General features: G+C 37.8%; 2 protein-coding genes across 4 annotated transcripts in view; one reads left to right on the top strand and one right to left on the bottom strand.

Annotated features, from left to right (window-relative positions):
- The window catches only part of SHLD3 (shieldin complex subunit 3), a 30,750-nt gene extending 13,003 nt beyond the window's left edge, over nucleotides 1-17,747 (bottom strand). The window contains exons 1-4 of one of the 3 annotated variants that reach the window (XM_006170423.3): nucleotides 17,363-17,747; nucleotides 3,676-3,744; nucleotides 3,008-3,107; nucleotides 821-905 (exon numbers count right to left, since the gene is read on the bottom strand). In XM_006170423.3, the coding sequence (XP_006170485.1) occupies nucleotides 821-905; nucleotides 3,008-3,107; nucleotides 3,676-3,744; nucleotides 17,363-17,408 (300 nt within the window). In that variant the 5' untranslated portion in view covers nucleotides 17,409-17,747. Of the gene's footprint in view, nucleotides 1-820; nucleotides 906-3,007; nucleotides 3,108-3,675; nucleotides 3,745-11,849; nucleotides 13,138-17,362 lie in introns of those variants that run through there. The other 2 variants (XM_006170413.2, XM_027769060.1) reach the window with 2 other exon arrangements.
- A 405-nt stretch (nucleotides 17,748-18,152) lies between these two features.
- TRIM23 (tripartite motif containing 23) overlaps nucleotides 18,153-20,805 on the top strand; it is a 40,422-nt gene continuing 37,769 nt past the window's right edge. Inside the window, exon 1 of the mRNA XM_006170412.3 lies at nucleotides 18,153-18,290. Coding sequence (XP_006170474.1) covers nucleotides 18,210-18,290 — 81 coding nt within the window. The 5' untranslated portion in view covers nucleotides 18,153-18,209. The remainder of the gene's footprint in view (nucleotides 18,291-20,805) is intronic.

Genomic DNA, 20,805 nt, shown 5'->3' with positions numbered 1-20,805 from the left:
TCTTAGGGAAGCCAGATACCAGAGGATAAGTCACGCTGCAGACCTCCACAACACCGTTCCTGCTAACCACAAGATGGCTGCTGTGCCGCATCAACTGATGGTCAACTCTGCTTGCCAGAACTGCCTTCCGGAGACTGTATTCCATGGAGACTCACCTACAGTTGCGGAACTGCACGAGACCCACACTTGATCCAACCTTGAATGGAATCTATTTTCCCTATTGTTAAAAACTTTGGACTCCTGGCCCCTCTCCCTCTACTCGCAGGTATCGCATTTTCAATGACCCCTCTGGAGGATAGCTGTCCATAGAAGAGATAGAGTAATTGGGAGAGGGGGAAAGGGCTGAGGGTCAAACATAGGATAAAAAACATATTTATATGTATGAAAGTAGAAATGGAACAGTATTGGTGACGACATGCTTGATTGAGACACTATGCAGTTTATCCTAGATGGGAAACTACACTTGGTGTGTTGTGATGATACTCAGGGAATGAGTGTTAGGCAATATTATTTAATATAAAAATAATAATAATAATAATAATAATAAGCAGGAGAAAAAAAATGCACATTTGATGACTGAAGAGAGGTGTATGGACACAACTGGGGACTACTTTATAGTATGTGCATTCTACTCCCTGGGGTTTATGCCTAGGATCAGATTTGGATACATGTGTAAGGATATGGTTAAATACTGTGCATAGAGAGCCAGATCCCACATGGCTGACTGAGTAACCATGCCCTACTGGGGGTTTTCTGCCTCCTTCTCTCCCATACATGCACATACCTTCTGGCAACAGAAAAAAAAAAGAATGACACTTACTTTTACCAATATATCTTTTACAACTTGGTTACTGTCATTATGAACGCTGATATAACTGGAAAAGGTCTCTCCCAAAAATATATTCCTGTGAAATAAAATAAAATTTTAGGTAGGCAGAAATCCATTCAGGTTTTATCATAAATATTCCTCCTTGAGTAACATTAAAAATTTCAAATGGAGAAAAATTTACTAAACAACAGAGATCAGGTAAAAACTGCTTCAACATTTCTTTCTTTTTACTAGTATACTCATTCATCATTCAGTACAATTCAAGATACAAATGTCATCTACTTATAAAATACAGTTTATTACTCTCAACTGCTGCACAAACTGTCATCCTCCCCGAAAATAACAGTCACTGGTATCAGGTCTATGCTGAGTCTTATGATATATATATGAATAGACCAGGACAAGCCATGTTTCCATTTTTGAAATAATTTATACCCTGAATGTTTTGAACTTTTTACATGAATATATTTCTGAGTTTTCAAGTCACTAGAAAATAACTACATTCTGTAAACCTTAAAAAACGAAACAAAACTGAAAGATTATTTTTTGTCTCAAATTCTCTTAATTGCAAAGTGGAACCAAGGGGTTTTTTTTAAAGAATGATTTTACTTAACTTTATTTATTTATTTTTACTTTAATTTGACCAAAGCATGACAGAGTGAGAGAAAGAGAGAGCAAGTGAGAAAGCAAACCACTAAGTCCAGGACTTGAACTGCAGTCAGCCATGTGGGAGTTCAGTGCTATTAACCACCACGTCACCTGCTGGCCCTAGAATCAGGGGTTTTTACCTTATTAATAATGTAGATAAGGGACCAGCAGATGGCGTAAGGGCTACGTCACTGGACTCTCATGTAGTCAACCATGGTTCAAGTCTTGGACCCAGTGGCTTAAACTCACGCGGGGTACATGTGCGTGCGTGCCCAAGATCCCGAGAGGAGAACGGAGGAGAAGGGAATGCTGCGTGGTCATCTCCCCTGAGGAATGGATTTCTCGCTTTCTGTCTCTGTTTTTCTGGTGAGTGCAAATGCCCTATGGCAAAAACATCTCCAAAAAAAAAAAAAAGTAGATAAGAGAATAGCCAAGAACAAGAGTTTAAAAATTTAGAGTTCTTTACTAGCTGGAAAGTCAGATAGATTATAAGAATGAATAAAGCCTGCTTCTAAAACAGACATTTAGATTAAATTAATTAAAATAAAAGCAATACACAGCAATTAAAAATACAGTAACATCCAAAGGAGAAAGTTGAAGTTCCATCATTCTAGAAACTACCATTAACATTTTAATTTGTATGAATCTTTCTTAATTAAAAAAAAGAATCACACAGAATAATTTTAGTAATTTTTAAAGAATTATTTTATTTAACTTTATTTATTTAAATGTGACTAGAGAACCAGAGAGAGGGAGAGAGGGAGAAAGGAAGAGAGGTAGAGAGAGAGAGAGAATGTGAGAAAGCAAGCCGCCAGGTCCGAGACTCAAACTGCGGTCAGCCATGTGGGAGCCCAGTGCCCTTAACCACCACCCACCTGTCAGCCCTAATTTTAGTAATTCTTTAAAAATTTTATTTAACTTTATTTATTTTTAATTTGACCAGAGAGGGGCAGAGAGAGAGAAAGAAAAAGAAGGTGAGAAAGCAAGCCACCAGGTCTGGGACTTGAACCATGGTAGGTCATGTGGGAATCCAGCATCTTCAACCACCATGCCACCTGCCGGCTCCATATTATTTTTTTTAAAAAATTTTTTTTTTTTGGGAGAGATTTTTGCTATAAGGTGCGTGCACTCGCCAGACAGACAGAGAGAGAAATAGAGACAGAAAGCGAGAAATCATCCCCTGGGGGGATGGTCACGCCGCAATCCCTTCTCCTCCATTCTCCTCTTGGGATCTTGAGCACGCATGCACACGCGCCCGGTGTGAGTTTTAAGTCACCGGGTCCGGGATGCAAACTGCGGTCGACTACGTGGGAGTCCAGTGACATAGCCATTACGCTAACTGCTGGTTCCCAACTTTTTACCATTTAAATATATAATGAGTATTTTCCCATTTCACAGTTACTGTTCTTTTACTTAAAAAATTTTTAATTTAAAAATTAAAAAATATATCATCCAGTTATTTTTTGAAAACATGAACTGTAATGATATTAAGGTCCTGTAGCATTTCTTATGTGAATATAGCATTCTTACCCAAAATTCTGTGGTAAAGTCAGCATTTCTCCCAACATTAGAATTTCTGCACCCTTTACTGTTGAAGGATCATCTCTCATCAGTTGATTAAAGAGATCTCCTGCAGCAAAAGGAAACATAAAATTCTCATATCTACCTTTTAAATAAATTTTACTTATGTAAAGAAATAGCTAGCAGAGATATTCTTAAAGTAATTTCTTGACAAAAATTACCAATATCTAATTTCTAATCTTTAATATAACAAATGCATGTCAAAAACATTCTAATCTCACAGAGAATGAACACTTTAGAAACAAAGGAAAATGTAATTATGAGAAAAAATACACTTTAGAGAACCCCAATAGTTCTAATTAAAGTGAATGCTAGTACATATATTGATGGAACATCTGAAGGTAAGGGCTATTTTTAAAGTGTTATGAATATAAATTTATTTTTACTTAAACTAAAAAAAGTTTCTTGTTGTCTTAGTATATCAAGTGTTTTGACTTATCTATTAAATTGAAGCCTGTTTCTCAGATGGCCTCCATTCATATGGAACAAAAGTAGGCAACAAGGAATCCAGCAAAGGAGTTAGCACAAGACTGGGTAGCTTAGGTTTATTCTAAGGTAGTGTAGGCAGCCCAGGTTATCAACTTTTCCTTAGGTACAGAGAAAATCATGTGTCATACCAGGCAAGTCTTTTTCCTCACATGTTACTGGAATATTGGTGAATAAAGTAGGCTTGGTCAACCGCATCACTGTGATTTAGAAAGTAAACAGAAGAAAACAAAATATTAATATTCTCAAGTCCATTATATAATATTCATCAATTTTATACTAATATAATATATAAACTAAATACTTCTTAAGATTATTCTACACCAGTGATTTACTAAAAATGTTAGTATGTAATGAAAGAATCTGTTATTTTGTAAGAGGGCATTGTGCACTCAACAGAGTCAGAGAAAAAGAGTGAAGGAGAGGGGAAAGCATCCCCCATGGGGAATGGTCACATCCCAATCCCGTATCCTCTATCTCTCTCTCCTTATGGGACTTTGGGCATGCATACATGCCCAGAGTGTTTCTCAAGCTGTAAGTCTGGGACTTGAACCATATAGGAGGCCAGATGAGATCTGGCTGCTTTAACCACCATGCCATCAAGCCAGTTCCCCAAAGAATTTTATATATGAGAAAAACAATGAGCAATTTTGCTTTTATTTATAACCTATGAATTACAAAAATGAAATTCAAATATACATTCATTATAGAAAAACTAGAAAATAAAAGAATTTTAAATCTTAAGTATAGGGACCAGCAGATGGTGTAATGGTTACGTTACTGGACTCTTATGTAGTTGACTGTGGTTTGAATCCTGGACCTGGCAGCTTAAAACTCATGCTAGTTGCATGTGCATGCGTGCCCAAAATCCCAAGAGATGAGGATGGAGGGGAAGGGATTGGGACATGGCCATCACCCCCGGGGAGGTGATTTCTTGCTTTCTGTCTTTCTGGCAAATGCACATGTCCTAGTGAAAAATCACTATTGAGGCCAGCAGGTGATGTGATTTTTTAGGTGCTGGAGTCCCACATGGCCAGCTGTGGTTCAAGTCCCAGACTTAGTGGCTTGAAAATCATGCTAGATGCAGGTGTGTGTGCGACCAAAATCCTAAGAGAATGGAGAAGGGACTGAGGAGTGGCCATCACTTGGGGGTGATTTCTCACATCCTCTCTCTCTGTCTATGGCAAGCATACACACCCTATGGCAAAAATCTGAAAAAAAAAATCAATACAAAAGAAAATGACTATTCACTGTAAGATATTAAGATAATTAGGGAAAAATAAAATTTAAGTCAAATTTAGTTCAGATATCAAATTGCATATATTTAATTAACATATGCTTACAGTTAAATACACAAAAATTAAGTAATAGAAAACTAAAAAGTGCAAGTTAATATTAAATCTAGTCAGGGCTGTCAGGTGGCATGGTGGTTAAGGGCCCTGGACTCCCATATGGCTGACTGTGGTTCGAGCCCTGGATCTGGCAGCTTGCTTTCTCGCTTTCCCCCTCTCTCACTCTGTCCCTCTCTGGTCAAATTAAAATAAAATAAATAAAAGTTAAATAAAGTAATTCTTAAAAAAATTAAATCTAATCTAATGAGGGAGGACATTCTAATTAAAAAATAACTTTTTTATTTATAAGGAATGTCATTTAAGGGACCAGCAGATGGCATAACGGTTACATTGCTGGACTCCCACGTAGTCAACCATGGTTTGAGTCCCAGACCTGGTGGCTTAAAAACTCATGCTAGGTACTTGTGTGTGCATGCCCACAATCCTGAGAGGAGAATGGAGGGGGAAAGATTGTGGTGTGGCCACCCCCCTGGGAGGTTTTTCTCACTTTCTGTCTCTGTCTGTCTGGTGAGCACACACACCCTATAGCAAAACTTTCTCTTTAAAAGGGAAAAAATAATCACTTAAACACATCAAAATAAAGACAAAAGCATAAAATTAAAAAATAAATTTTTTCAGAAAATAAATCACAGGATGTTTCTTCATGCTCTACTAAATGTATTCTTTCAAATCAAAATTCAAAACTGTAAAGACAATAGACCTAAATGGTCAATTTACAATGTAAGTGGTATTCATTAACATGTGTAAGAATGTATGATCTAATTACTAATTAGCATTCATATCGAATTTAGCACCATTCTTATCCTGGTCTCAGTTTAAATGTCATCTTTTCAGAAAAGAAATAACAGGTTAGCCTGTTTCTCTTCATAGAACTTCCTATTATAGAATAAACACACACACGTATGTGTGTATACATATATATATATATATATTAATTAATAGTGCTCCTTTCCAAACTCTATGAAGTGTAGGCTCTTATGTACCACAGTCAGTTTTGTAGCCTCTTTGACACAGGTTCTTTTTCAAAAATGGCATTCCAGTCACACATGTAGTCAACTCCTTTCCTTATCACAGGTTCAAACTTCCATTATGCATAAAAGTCCAGTAAAGGTTATTTATTTCCTATTCCTATACTTTTGTAGGCCAGGGGTCTCTAACCCCCAGGCTGCAGACTGGTGCTAGTCTATGGCTTGTTGGGGGCTGGACCACTGATCAGTACATTTGTCCAGCTAGGGGTGAGCAGTAAGTAAGCAAAGCTTTGTCTGTGTTTGCAGCCACTCCCCATTGTTTGTATTCCCACCTTGCTCTGCCTCCTGCCAGATCAGTGGGGATGTTGTATTATTACAGGCGTCCAAGACCTATTGTGTGATTTTTTTTACTGTATATTGGAGTGTGGTAGTGGTGGAAATAGGATGCATAGTTAATGTGGTGTGTTTGGGTCATCCTGGTACAGAATCCCTACCCTACCCAGGTCCATGGAAAGATTGTCTTCTATAAGGCCAGTCCCTGGTGCCAGAAAGGTGGAGATCATTGTTGTAGGGGACCAGATGGTGGGAGGTGAGCAGGTACAAAACATCATTAAAATAAAAAGATCCATACCCCAAAGCCTAGTGGCTAAGGGAGCCAGATCCCACATGGTTGACCAGCTATGGCTCAAATCCCAGCACCAGTAGCTTGAAAGACACACCAGGAACATAAGAATGTATGCATGCCCCAAATCACAACAAGATGAAGAAACGATGAAGAGATTGTGGCATGACCATGCCCCACTGTGGAGTGCTTTCTCCTTCTTCCTCTGTCTCTGTCTGGTGAGTGCATGCACATGTTGGCAATTAAAAAAAAAAAGACCATGCCCCACTGTGGAGTGCTTTCTCCTTCTTCTATGTCTCTGTCTGGTGAGTGCATGCACATGTTAGAATTTCAATTTAATTGAAACTGTTTTCAATTAAATTGAAAACAAAACCCCATCCCAATTGGTATGAGATGCAACTGTTTTCTTCATACTTTCAAGAAAGGATAAAAATCAATGGAGAGGATGCAGTTGATATAAAACTATTGTCTTGTGAACTAAAAAAAGTTATTATAAAGCATACAATTATTCATATTACAGTTTCTTAACCACAAATGAGAAAGCCAAGTTAGTGATGGCAACTACCTCATTCTTAGAACTTGTAAATCAACTAGGGTTTCACGGTAGTTGTCTGGAGGAAAAATCTAAAATCTACCTATATTGAATAGATTTAAAATTCAGTATATTTGTCTAAAAACAAACTAATGAAGCTCCAAAATTACCATGTTAGACAAAAAGGAGCAAATATTTATAAAAGCAAGATAAAAAAAAAAAACTGATAGAGGAACTATAAGAAAGTACTGGATAAACAAAAATATTCATATTACAGTTTCTTAACCACAAATGAGAAAGCCAAGTTAGTGATGGCAACTACCTCATTCTTAGAACTTGTAAATCAACTAGGGTTTCACGGTAGTTGTCTGGAGGAAAAATCTAAAATCTACCTATATTGAATAGATTTAAAATTCAGTATATTTGTCTAAAAACAAACTAATGAAGCTCCAAAATTACCATGTTAGACAAAAAGGAGCAAATATTTATAAAAGCAAGATAAAAAAAAAAAACTGATAGAGGAACTATAAGAAAGTACTGGATACTACAGTAATTTTCAATCTAGTCTCGACTATTAAAGCAGCTATTTTGATTAAAGAAGTTATCCATGCCAGTCTCCTAAATTCAAATGAAAAAGAAGATTTTTTAGTCAAATGTTAACATTTATCACACACACAGCACACAGCTGGTACCACGACTACAGACACTTTACTGAAAATCACAAAATGTACACATTTTATTTTATTTATGAAATTGCTTTCATCCGAAATCTCATTTAACAGCTTAAATAAATATTTAGTACATTGATAGGCCAGAGGTCACAAACTGGGCCAAATTCAATTTGCATATATATTTTAGTTGAATAGAATATTACAAAATTATGTAGAATCTTTAGGGTGAGAGTCCTTACCACATTTTCAAGCCTTTTCTGACTAGCATCTGAAAGCATTTGCTATGCAAAAGTTCATCCTGATACATATATGTTTTCTAAGTGGTCGTTAAGTTACTTGGTAAGTTGGCAAAAGACATTAGATTCATCTAGGATCCAGGCAAAAGTAAAATACTCACAATTCAGATGACCTCCACATCTTATCTTTTTCCTCTAAATTTGACTTAGCATTTATTTGAAGGTAAAGACGGCTTATCAGGAAAAAACTAAATTACGGTACTGCTGCCACTTTCCTATAGTAAATGCCAATGATACTTTACCAAGTGTTCTCACATATTTACCTTCCTATATAATTTTGTTTACACAGTTAATTTCCATTTCTATAACTTAACAGTGGAATCCACTAATCCTGTTGAGCCCTACTATTTACTAGTGCTAGAAGCACCAGTCTTAATGTACTAAATACTCTCAAAGTCTTCAAAGAAATAATACTGGGTTCAAAATTCTTAGGCCTTGATTACTTCTTAAGTACTATCCAGGTACTCCTCTTAAGATCATAGTATTAACTGATCTTATTTCATATGGATCTTTAGTTTCTTAGATCTGAATTTCATTGTTTTTCAGAGGGGTAGAAAGCAATTTATATTAAGAAAATTAAATTTAAAACATTTAAAACTTGGGCTGGCCCTATAACAACGATTAAGTGCTATGTATGGGGAGCTAGATATTCCAAATAGGCGGTCGTGTGCACGCGAATGTGTACGCATACTCATGCATGCCCTGGATTCTGACAGGAGAGAGAAAAGGAAGGATTGCTACATGACCAGGCCCACTGCGGGGGGGGCTCTCTCTCTCTTAAGTAGTACACGTGTACCTTCTGGCATTAAAAAATATATATATCCCATATATGAAGACAAAGAAGGTTTTATTTTATTATGGCCAGAGGTAATGTGTGCACACACACTAGATTGAGGGAGAGAGCAAGAGAAATAGAGAGAAATTCCAACTACAGTAGGCCATGTGAAACTCATCTCCCTTTACACAGTGCACTGGCCCAAGTTCTGTTTTTTTTTTTTTTTTTTTTTTAATTGCCAGCAGGGCATGTGCTGGCCAGAGTGGTGGAAGGAGGGAGAAAAAGAGAAAGCACCCCTCAATGGAGTACGCTTACACTACAATTCCCTTCTCTCCACTGTATCAGGATTTTGGACACTGGACACATACAGATGTGCTGAATGTGTTTTACCCGTTGCTGGGGCTGGGATTTGAATATTGGTAGGCCAATGTGGGATCTAGGTCCCAATGCATAGCACTTAACCACTGTTGAGGGGGCCAGCTAGGAAGCATGCTCTCTCTCTTTTTTGGGAGAGAGATTTTTGCTAATAGTGTACATGCATTTGCTGGAGAGACAGGGAAAGACAGAGAGACAGAAGGAGGGAAAGTGAGAAATCACTCCCTGGGGCCAGGGGCGGTGATGGAAGATGGCCACACTGCAACTCTTTCTCTATTCTCCTCTTAAGATTTTGGGCATGCATGCACACACACCTGGTACAGGTTTCAAACTGCAGGGCCCAGGATTCATCCAGTGTCTTAACCATTATACCAACTCCTCTCCCTAACACATAATTCTTGGATTAAAAAAACCTGCTCATAAGGGCTGGCAGGTAGTGTAGTGGTTAAGGTGCTAGAATCCCACATGGCCAACTATTGTTCAAGTCCTGGATATGGCAGCTTACTTTCTTGCCCTCCCCTCCCCACCATGTGTTTGTCTCTCTCTCTGATCAAATTAAAACAAACAAACAAAAAACAGATGAATAAAATTAAATTAATTCTTTAAAAAAATTTGCTCACTAGAATCCCATTGATTCCTGACTGAACCTTATATTTTCAGCTCTGGTTACAATAATTTCAAAACAATAAGAGCTAAACACTTAAAACCAAATGCACTATTCATGACTACTTAATAATATCAATCAACTCTTATTTACAAGCTCACTGGCAATACTGAATAACTTCTTGAGGTTTCTTCAGCAATCTTGAAGAGTAAGGTTAATGAAAAAAAGAGGAAGGAACTGCTGAAGTTCCTTTGAAAACTCTCCCTACTTCTCAGTGTTTTTTCAATCAACAATGTTTTGAAGCATTCATGCATCTGATAATTATTTTCTAAACAGGAATCACTCATTTAAAACTGCAAAAAACATACCAGAAAGTAATTTAAAAAAACCAAAACAGTATTTATGTAGACTAAAACCCACCAGGAAAAGATGATCTCTTCAGTTAAAACGTAGTGGATGGGGGCCAGATAGTGATAGTGTTAAAATGTGACGCTGAGAGACTGAATGAACCACATGGGAAGGTTCTGGATTAGGGTCTGCAGCCCTCCCCAAGTACTCTGAGCACCCATGATCTGGGGCTGGCTGAAGCGGGGGGGTGGGGTGGGGGGTGTCACAGCATCAAAACCCCCTTGGGGGGTATGTTCTCTCTCTAGCTCATGTAATAACTTAAAAAGTATTAGGGGAATTCTGGGTCTGGCAGGTGGCATGGTGGTTAAAGGTGCTGGACTCCCACATGACCAACTGCGGTTTGAGTCCTGGACCTTGCGGTTTGCTTTTTTGCTTTCCCTTTCTCTCTCTGTCCTGCTCTCACTCTCACTCTGTCCCTCTCTGGTCAAATTAAAATAAATAAATAAAGTTAAATAAAATAATTAAAAAAAATAAAGATGTATTAGAAGAAAGTAGAAGGAAAAAATAAGTAAAAGTATGCTTAATTGACAAAAAAATGAAGCTATTAGCTGGTAAGTTATAGAGTAATATCTTTGACTAACATGCATAGTATTTGTACTAAAATAAGAAATGTTGTACACTGTAAAGATGTGATTAAATGTAAATAAATTACTAAAAATAAAATAATACCTAATAAAAAATTTAGGACAGTTAAAAAGAAAAGTATTAGGGGACTTCTCATATTTTAAATAACTTCAACCAGCTCAGGCAATTCATTCTTCCAAATGGCACGTTTACCATATTTTATATCAAGTAACTACCATGCCAGATGCTGTGCTATAAGGCAAATGCATCTGTCTACCTGGTCAAATAGTCCTTTTTTTTTTTTTTTTGGAGAGGATTTTGCTATAGGGTGTATGTGCTCACCAGAAAGACAGAAACAGAAAGAGAGAAATCACCCTCCAGTGTGGATGGCCACGCCGCCATCCCTCCATTCTCCTCTTGGGGTCTTGGGCATGCACACACACATGCGCCCTGCGTGAGTTTAAGCCACTGGGTCTGGGACTCGAACCACAGTCAACTACATGGGAGTTCAGCAACATAGCTATTACGCCAACTGCTGGTCCCTACCTGTCAAATAGTCTTAATGGTTTTTCTCAGGGAGCAGGTTTGATTCAACAGCAGTAACTCCATGCAAGTTCAATGAGGGTAGTGTCCATGTTTGTCCCCACCCCTACTATATCCTAGCACCTCACACAAGGTAAACACTTAAGTGTTAAATAAATACTGTACATGCTTATATCCTTTCATAAAACTTTCATCCTATTAATGTCTTTGAGTATTTTTATGAGGTGAAGTGTGATATATAAACCCAATTATAATACTGTGCTCAGCCACGTAATAATCAGCGTTAACAGCCAAGATTGAATTACCTATATTAGAATAATTTGATCTCTTATCCACATTTAATACTGTCCTTCAAAACAGGTTACAGACTTAAAGTCTTAGGAAAATTACACTTTTTTACCTTTTTTTTCAAACAATGTACTGTTATCTCAGATATTTTTGGAAACAGGAATCTGGGCTGGTCTTGCACTTAGAACTACACTCATGCTTCTTGAACAGTATTACCGGAAGAATTTTTAGTTTTATTTTAAAAGATCATTACACTTTAGATGAGTTTAAAAAAAAAAAAAAAAAAAAAAACAAAGAACACACACAGTAAAGGTAGATTTTAGGGATTTACTGAAATCCAAACTAGTTACCTTAAGTCATAGGAAAATCTAATCCAATCATTAGAAAAGTAAAAGAACAAAAGGCACAGAACATTTTTCTTTCAAGTTCAATATAAACAATAATTTATCACAGTTCATTTTAAAAAGTGCTAATCCAGAAAATTCTTGACTTAATCAACAACCTAGGGGTCCACCTGATACTCATTTCTGGGACACAAACACTTTTTTTTTCCTTTCTTACAATGTGAAGAATAAATAGGCTATATTGGGAAAAAGTAAAATAACAAATAATAAAAGTTATAAAAAATTTAAAAACTGGTAAAAAGAATTTCATTCATCTCACTATTGTAGCCCATACTTGGTTCATACAGAATATTATTTTTTTGACCATCAGTGGAATTCATTACATACTAAAGATAATACCATATTTATGTACAAATAGATTAATTTTTCCAGTAAGAGCTAATTTTCTTTTAAGAAGATTTCCTACATGTTCACAGTACATAACATCACAGAACACCCATATCTGCCCTAAATGTCTTTGAATTGTTGCATTACAAGATGGAAGTTCATTATGCCTGATAATTTGATTGAGTTTGGACCAAATGTCTTCCAAAGTTTGGTTGTTACAAATGCTGTGTTCTATAGTCCATCTTGCTCTATAAAGAGAGTGCAAATGTAGTGCCTTTAAACTGTCTTGCAATGTTTTAGACAAAGGAAAAATCTTTTCAGTACAGTTATTGCTGGGAAGTGAAACACTCCAAGACCTCCTTTTGTGCTGTTTTCTTCTTTCTGATTGCTTATCCATATTTCCAGAATTAGTCTGTTCATTCAGTGTGTGTGAATGAACTGAATGCTGCTTTTTCAAATTAGGTTGAAACTCCAATAGATCTACTGTACAATCATAACTCTGTGATTTAAAATCATGTTCGGAAATGGTTAAGTATTGTTTTACATCTTCGGCTGCCTCTCCAGAAATCACAGGTGGTAATCTTTTAGGTTTGAGTGGAAGATTGGACCCATCATGTGGAAACCAAGGAATAAATCTTGATAGTGGACGAGTAGGAAAGTCTTGAATTGCTTTTTCTGCAATTTTTGGCAGTTGTGTGGGATCACTTTCATTTGGTCGATAATGTAATATTACTTCTGTAGTCATTCTGCAGTAATCCAGTTACTCTTAATGAAGAGAAAATTTCTTAGCAGAACTCCTCAGAGCTAGAATATAATTTATTATTATAAGACTGTCTCTCTTGCCAAATCAGAGGGAAACAGGACCTAAAGTGGAAGTATTGCAAAGAAAAGATATTGGTAGGGGTAGCCTGAATATAAACAGGAAGAAAAGGAAAAAAAAATCTCACTATAATATTTTACCAACGTGCTGCTGGTAACTGTGAATGAGATCCACAAAGCTGAAAATCCTTTCATCAAAAGAAGGGCTATAAACTAGTTGCCCAGTAAGATCACTTACAGCCTAAAATACCAGTCAACATGTTTAACTCAACAGATATGAAAGACTTTGAAGCATCGATATCAGTAAAAATATTAAGTAACCAATAATAATTTTACATTAAAATGATATAATGGATTTCACCAAGTAAAAGACCACTTAATGATTTTTATCCTTTTTTAAAAGTAAACATCAAAAACATGAGTATGGTTTAACTTTGCATATTTCTTTAGTTTTGCTATAGGGTACGTACGCTCACCAAGAGACAGAGAGAGGAAGAAAGACAGATGGAAAGTGAGAAATAATCCTCAGGGCATGGGGAGATGGCACACTATAATCCTGTCTCCATTCTCCTCTTGGGATTCTGGGTATACAACTACATGCATGAGGCATGATTTTCAAGATGCCAGGTCTAGGACTCAAACTAAATAACCGGCCAGGTGGGATCCAGTTGCCTAGCCTCCATGCTGCCAGCTGGTCATAAATTTACATTTTAATCAGGTTAGGAACTGATTTTGTCATGAAGCCTTTTCTATAAAACTGGGGCAATTGAGACCCTAGAACCATGGCCCCTGAATTCCAATTTGGAGGAGAAACAAAAAGTTCAGGCTCTTATTTTTCCTCTTCATGTTACCTCAAATTAAGCTTCTGATAATGAATTCCAGTCCAGAGCACATAGGTTCAAGAATGAAGCCTTCTGGGATCTGCATGTTAGGATTCCTAATCAGGTCCAAAGTTTTAAGAGTCACAATGCAGGCGTTTTCATATTCTAACTACTTAGAAAATAAGCTGAGGGCTGGCAGGTGGTGCAGTGGTTAAGGGCGCAGGACTCCTACATGGCCGACTGCGGTTTGAATTCCGGACCTAGTAGCTTGCTTTCTCACTTTCCCTCTCTCACTCTATTCCTCTCTGGTCAAATTAAAATAAATAAATAAACTTAAATAAAGTAATTCTTTAAAAAAAGAGAAAAGAAATTGAATTACGTCTCCCTTCAAATCATTAGAAGACTACTTGATGAAGATTCTCTGGCTGCCAGAATGATCATGAGTTGAGACTCCTGTTAAGTAACACGACAAAACCATTTTCTGGTTCTGAAGACTCAGAGTAACCGATCTCATGAGTCCACTGATCTACTGTTAATGTCCACTGATAAACAAATTTGACAACACTAAGGTTCATAAGTAATTGTAATCCTTAATATCTATCATTTTAATATGGATCTAAATGTTGTAACTTTGTTTTAAGAATAATACATTTTTTCCCCATTTTCTTACACTTTCACATTGTATATGACATTGAGAATTCTCTCATTGTTGTCTGAACTTATTCAGTGTCACAGTCAAGGAAAAACTGAGGTTGTGATAAAATAAAAATTTCCCTCTTCATGAATAACAAGATATTAACACTTCACTTTTTTTTTAAGGGAGATTTTTGCTATAGGGTACATGCACTCACTGGAGACACAGAGAGAGACAGATAGAAAGCAAGAAATCACCTCCTGGGGGGATGGCCACACTGCAATCCCTTCTCCTCTAGGGATTTTGGTCATGTACACACATACACCCAGCATGAGTTTTAAGCCAACAGGTCCGGATCTCAAATCACAGTTCACTATTTGGGACTCCAGTGAAGTAACCATTACACCATCTGCTGGTCCCAACACTTCACATATATTTTTTAAAAGGAACCTTAAATGATCACTTAAATTGATATATTTGTCATTCAACATCAGTAAAATTAAAACTTAGTAAAATTCTTGATTAACCCTAGTTAATCCCCAACTCCCTTAAAATGCCACAGGGCAAGCACATGTATGTGTGTCAAAGACAGAAAGCACCTCTAACAGGGTCTGGTCCCATAGTAATCCCTTTTTCTCCCTGTTCTTCTCATCAAGATCCTGCGTACACATTATAAATGTGTTTTTTAAGCCTCCAGGGCTGAGGCTCAAACCCTGGTTGGCCATGTGGGATTGGCTTCTTCTGCTGCCTGTTAAAGCACCTGATCTTTTAAGCTACCTAGATACTCTTTACTAGATTTATCTTTTTTTTTTGGATAATAAAGCATAAGGGTCAGCTGGTGGCATGGTGGTTGAGGTAGCTAGAATCCACATCACTGACTGCTCAATTGGAGTCCCAGACACAGTCACTTAAACAACGTAAGTAGGGTGTGGTGGTATTTGTGCAGGTGCCCAAAATCCCAAAAGGAGAATGGAGAAGGGTCTGCCGTGTGGCCACCCCTCCTGGGTTGTGATTTCTCATTTTCCCTCTCTCTTCTCTGTCTCTCTCGGAAGTGCATGTGCCCCACAGCAAATTGTAAAAAAAAAAAAAAAAAAAAGAATACTACTAAAAAATTTCCACTAACTGTCTATATCACTGGAATTTAACTGTGTTTATTTAATAGGTGTAATTTCTATAGAATCATATGTAATAAAAATGTTCCAAATTCCTATGCAAATGGTTGGTAATAATCTCTCTCGTAACATCTTGGAAAGATAGAAGTGAGTTGTGTGATGAAATACTGCCTCAAACACTTACTAGATACGTGAGCTTGGAAAAGTTACTTAACATCTGATTAAGTAGTATCTTTTTCAGACACTTGATGTATGATTAAGAGATCAAGAGCATGACAATTAGTTCCCTTTCTTTTCACTTTTCTCCACAAATGAACAACTAATTTTTTTTTTTTCTAAATCTGCTCAGGCTAAGGTTACGGTCTCACTTCTATATTATTCAACACTGGAGAGTTTCTTAGTTTCTTAGGACTGTAGTCAGTCTCCTTAATTCCAGCCATTACTATATGATTCTGTTACAGTTGGGACTGGTGAACTTCTGGAATGTTTGATGTCTACATCTAACCTCTAAGGAGTCCTTCAAGATGAATGCCATAAGGAAAATGAGTGCAATTCAAATGAATTTAAATGTTTTCAGAGCATTTCTTTAACTCAGTTCACCAAAGCATTGTTAATCAGAATACACAAGAAATAAAAAGTGCATTTGTGGTAGTAGGAAACAGATAAAGCTGAAAATATTTAAAAGAAAATGGGATTCGAAAAACTGTTCTGTTTTTCCTAAATAATGATCTAATTGAAGCAGCACACTTATTCAAAATTTCCAGGTATGGTAAATTAAAGTTGACATGAGATTTTGGACATATTTGCTATATACACAATACTCTACAATAAATTCCAGTAGGTTTCAACTAATCTATATTTGTAGTACTAAACAGCACTAAATCCTTGGCAATGCTGTCATGCAATCATAATTTTACAGATGCAGCTGAAAACTAGTAACTTTGTCAGTACCAGTCACAGACAGAAGGAAAAACAAAAAAACCCTAGATATCTGTAGTAATTTATTTCCCCGTAGGGTTGAAATGTCAGCTTCTATAGCTAAAATTTGGTGACTGCAGCAGCATAGATCAAACAGGATGATTTACCTATTTCATTTTAGAAAAAGGCTCTTGAACCCAACAAGCAAAGAAGCGAAATCGCTCCCCACTCAATTTGTACTGAGTGGCTGGACTCTATGGCAGATTGAGAGATGTGAAGATGAGATGGTGGAGAGCATGGATGTGGATGCTAGACACTTAAGGGGAAAGAGGGGGAAAATACAGAGTGGGTGGTGAAGGGTGGGAGAGAGGTGCAAAGGAAAGAGACACTGACAGACCGAAAAATGTCAACTTCTCTTTTAAAAAAAAAAAAAAAAAAAAAAAGAGGTACCATCTGTAGATTTCTCATCTTAATCTATATAACTAATATACAGATGTTGGTATTTCCATGAGAAAAAAACTATAGAGAAAAAGATGGAAAGGAGATTCAGTTTTTGTAAATTAAGACAATGAAATAATAAAATCCTTGTTCACATTTGTAAACAGAAAAACAAGCAAAATCGCTTTCTCTCCCTTGGCACCCGGCGACATGGCAGCAAAACCAACACTGGCAGTCCTGACATGGACGAGGCCTACCTCCCAGAGGCCAGGCCTACGTGGCAAAGGTTTGGGAAACAATGAGAGAAGGGAAGAAGGATAAGGGGTCTTGGGCACGCAAAACTTTACCTTTTAACGCCAACAAATGCTCCTGTTTGGGGGGATTCACTTCCATTTTGACCGGCAGTTTTGACCTCTGGACTACGGAGGCTGAAGAGGTCAACCTGGCCCGGAAGAAAACCGGAAAACGCGCGTCTGGGAAGACCAGGCGTCTAACACACTGGCAACAGCTTCTCAACAGCTTCTCAGCCTACTGTACCTTAAATTTTCTTTTTATTACGTCCTTTACGGACTTAACGGCTTCTTTTCATCAAAACTGTCTTTTGTTTTTCAGAGACTTTTATATAAACTGTTTTCCGTCTACAATCGCAAGTCAAGACTTAAAGAAATTTCTCCCGCTACCAATACAGGGACTCGTATAAGCCTTCGCTGCAAGAATAAAATCGAAACATGAAAAAAGAAAGAAAGCGGGCGGGGGCGGGGGGGCGAGAGGGAAGGTAGGGGCGTGGCATGCTGGGGTTTGTAGTTTATGCAAAGCCGCACTGCATGCAGGGAGATGTAGTTTTTCCATTGTATCCACCCGTTCCCCAACCAGGTGGCTTGCAACTGGAGAGAAAAAAGCATTTCAGGAGCAGGAGTTTCACTCCGAACTTTGTTTTGTATCTTATTTTTCCCATGACTTTTTTCTTCCATAAATTGCAGACCAAATAATAACAACATGCCTGCGCGCCAGGCTGCGCAGCCAGCCAGCCAATAACGGACAGGAGGAGGAGCCTGGTGCACAGCCGAGCGGCGCCCCGCTTTGTACCGCGCATGTGCGCCAGCGGCGTGCGCTGAGGCCTCTGGGTAGGTAGTCGAGCCCCGCCCCTCAGTTGAAGGGACTGACGGCTGTGTCTGCGGTTCCTCTCTTCCCAGGATGGCTGCTCTGGTTGTAAACAAGCCCGGAGCCGGACTCGACGGTGGTCGACAGGGCAGCCGGGGAACGGCTGTGGTGAAGGTGAGGGACCTTGCGTACTCCATTCTCCACCATTGGCCTCCGTTCGGTTCATCTTAGACCCGGCGGCATCGCTGCGGCCCAAGCTTCAATGGGTGGGATGCGCGGCCTCTGGGCCCCTTTAGGCTTTACAGATCATTCTCTGACCTCCGCGACCTTTATCCCCGTTGGCCTGACGTTGCCTGGTTTTCAGCTCATACTAGATGTCAACATCGACAACGAGGACATTTGTGAAAAAAGTCTATTTCCCCAGCTCCTCTGCTTTTAGTTAAGCTCAAGAGGCATTACTTAACTTATTTTTATTAAATTAAACCATTATAATCGCCAGATACTGTATTAGGTGCTTTAACTCGTTAATACAGCTTAAAGTCTGTATTTTCACTGTTGCACTGCTGTAGTTGGATATTTGCTATTGGTTGAGCTGCTCCCCCTTTCCTCTTAGTCGCCTATTAATGCTTTTGAAAAGTCCCCAACTGCTCCTTAACTGGGCTTTAACATGAGTGTTTATGAATTGCCCTATACTTGAAATACAGGATTATTTCATGTGTAAATGCTTCACAATGTATGTATTAAATTAACTGAAACACTGTTTGTGGAACTCATTTTTTTCCTTAGACTATACAGGGAAAGATCTGGAAGAGAGAAATGATCTCAATATTCTACAGAGTAACCTCCAGGATTATCCATAATCTAAAAGATGGGGTAATTCTCATCCCTGGCTACAAATTGGGATCACCAGGGATACTTCCCTTCCCAATCCTCTTTTATTAGAAAAAAAGGGAAGACAAAGGTAGGTATTTTTGACAAGGTTTCACCTTGTTGTGATCCTCTTACGCTCGCCTTCTGATTAGCTCATAGAGCAGGTACACCACTGGCATGTTGGCCCAGAACCAAACTGGGCATCCAGTGTGGCTTCCAGGCTCCAAAATATGACTTTGCCAGTGGACTAGCACACCTGGGTTCAGTGAAGATTTTTTAAAAACTACTAATGCGCTTCTCTAACTCTGGTTAGGTTGACATCAGTATGTTTTTAATCCCAGAAGTGATATTAATGTGTACCCAAGGTTGAGAAACTACTGAAACAGATAATAATCTGACCATCTTTTAACATCATGAGTAGTAGACACTCAGGAGTTGTCATGTACTGTTGGTTTTATATGACAACAAATTAGACATTTGTGTCTGTAATATACCAATGTTGATGGTTGTTGATTCAGTTGACTTTTATATATTAATGAAACTATTCTGATGATACATAGCATATATGAGATGCAGAGAAGCTATTATTAGGCAAATTGTATGGTTGAGATTTTATTTATTTTGCTTTTGATAAGCAGACAAACCTGCATATTTAAAAAAGTTCGTTTATTTAATTTTATTTATTGTTATTTTCTAATTGCTACAGGACATGCATACTCACCAGAGAGAGAGAAAGAGAGAGAGAGAGAGAGAGAGAGAGAGAGAGAAAGAAAGAAAGCAAGCCACCAAGTCTGGGACTTGATCCACAGTCAGCCCTGTGAGAGTCCAGAGTTTTAACCACTGTACCACCTGCTGGCCCCTTGCATATTATTTTCAAAAAGTTTTATTGGATTATCAGAAAAGTCATGATATAGTTTTCTATGTCATGACTTTACTGATGATCCAATGTTCCATAATTGGAATGATGATCATTGAGCTATTTTTGTTACCCTGTTTGCCTTGTGATCTCAAAAGTATACCAAATTTGCAATTGGGTTGTCAGAAAAGTCATGACACATTTTTGAATAGATAAATATAGACAAATATGTCATGACTTTCCTGACAACCTAATGTATTAGAAGCTCACATTGTTCATTTTCATCATAACGTATTAAATGCTCTTGAATTGTGCAGTGAGATAGTCTTTTTGACAAGGTCTCCATGCCGTAATTTGTAGTAAGTGTGGTGGCATAAATCTTTAAAAAAAATCTTATTGTCATTTCCATAGATGAAAGCAAGAAGTATTCTTTGGAAGGTAAATGTTGAAGTATATAATTTTTTTTCCTTTTACTTTTATCTACATTTATTTTATGCTGACTTTATTCCTGTGCCATAGTTTTTGTTTCTTCAGTTTCTTCTGGAATATCTTTTACTTCCATGCTACTTCCTCTTCTGGTTTAGGAACAATTTGCTCCTTTTCAGTATCATCTCGATGTGGCAAGGGGAGCTCATGGATGGATTAATCCATCCATGAGCTCTGTACATACAGTGGCGCATCTTGGGTGCCTTGTTCACCTGAATGTGCTTCATGACCAGAGAATCTACATCTAACCCCTTAAGTTCAGCATTACTCTCTGCATTTTTAAGTATGTGCAGCAAAAATTTAGCACTCTTTTTGAGCCACCAACCTTGTGTCCAGCTCCACTATTTAGCCTTGGCACATCTACCAACTCCACCATTGTAACGACAGAATGGCACACAGCCATGTGGGATCCAACCACTTTAACCACCATGACACCAGCTGGCCCACCAGGGTTTTTATCAGTAGGAAAACCAGAGA

This window comes from Tupaia chinensis, unplaced genomic scaffold (genome assembly GCF_000334495.1).
Source record: "Tupaia chinensis unplaced genomic scaffold, TupChi_1.0 Scaffold148350_1, whole genome shotgun sequence".
NCBI lineage: Eukaryota > Metazoa > Chordata > Mammalia > Scandentia > Tupaiidae > Tupaia > Tupaia belangeri.
Note: the sequence above shows the minus strand (reverse complement) of the source record. Positions and strands in the feature narration are given on the sequence as shown.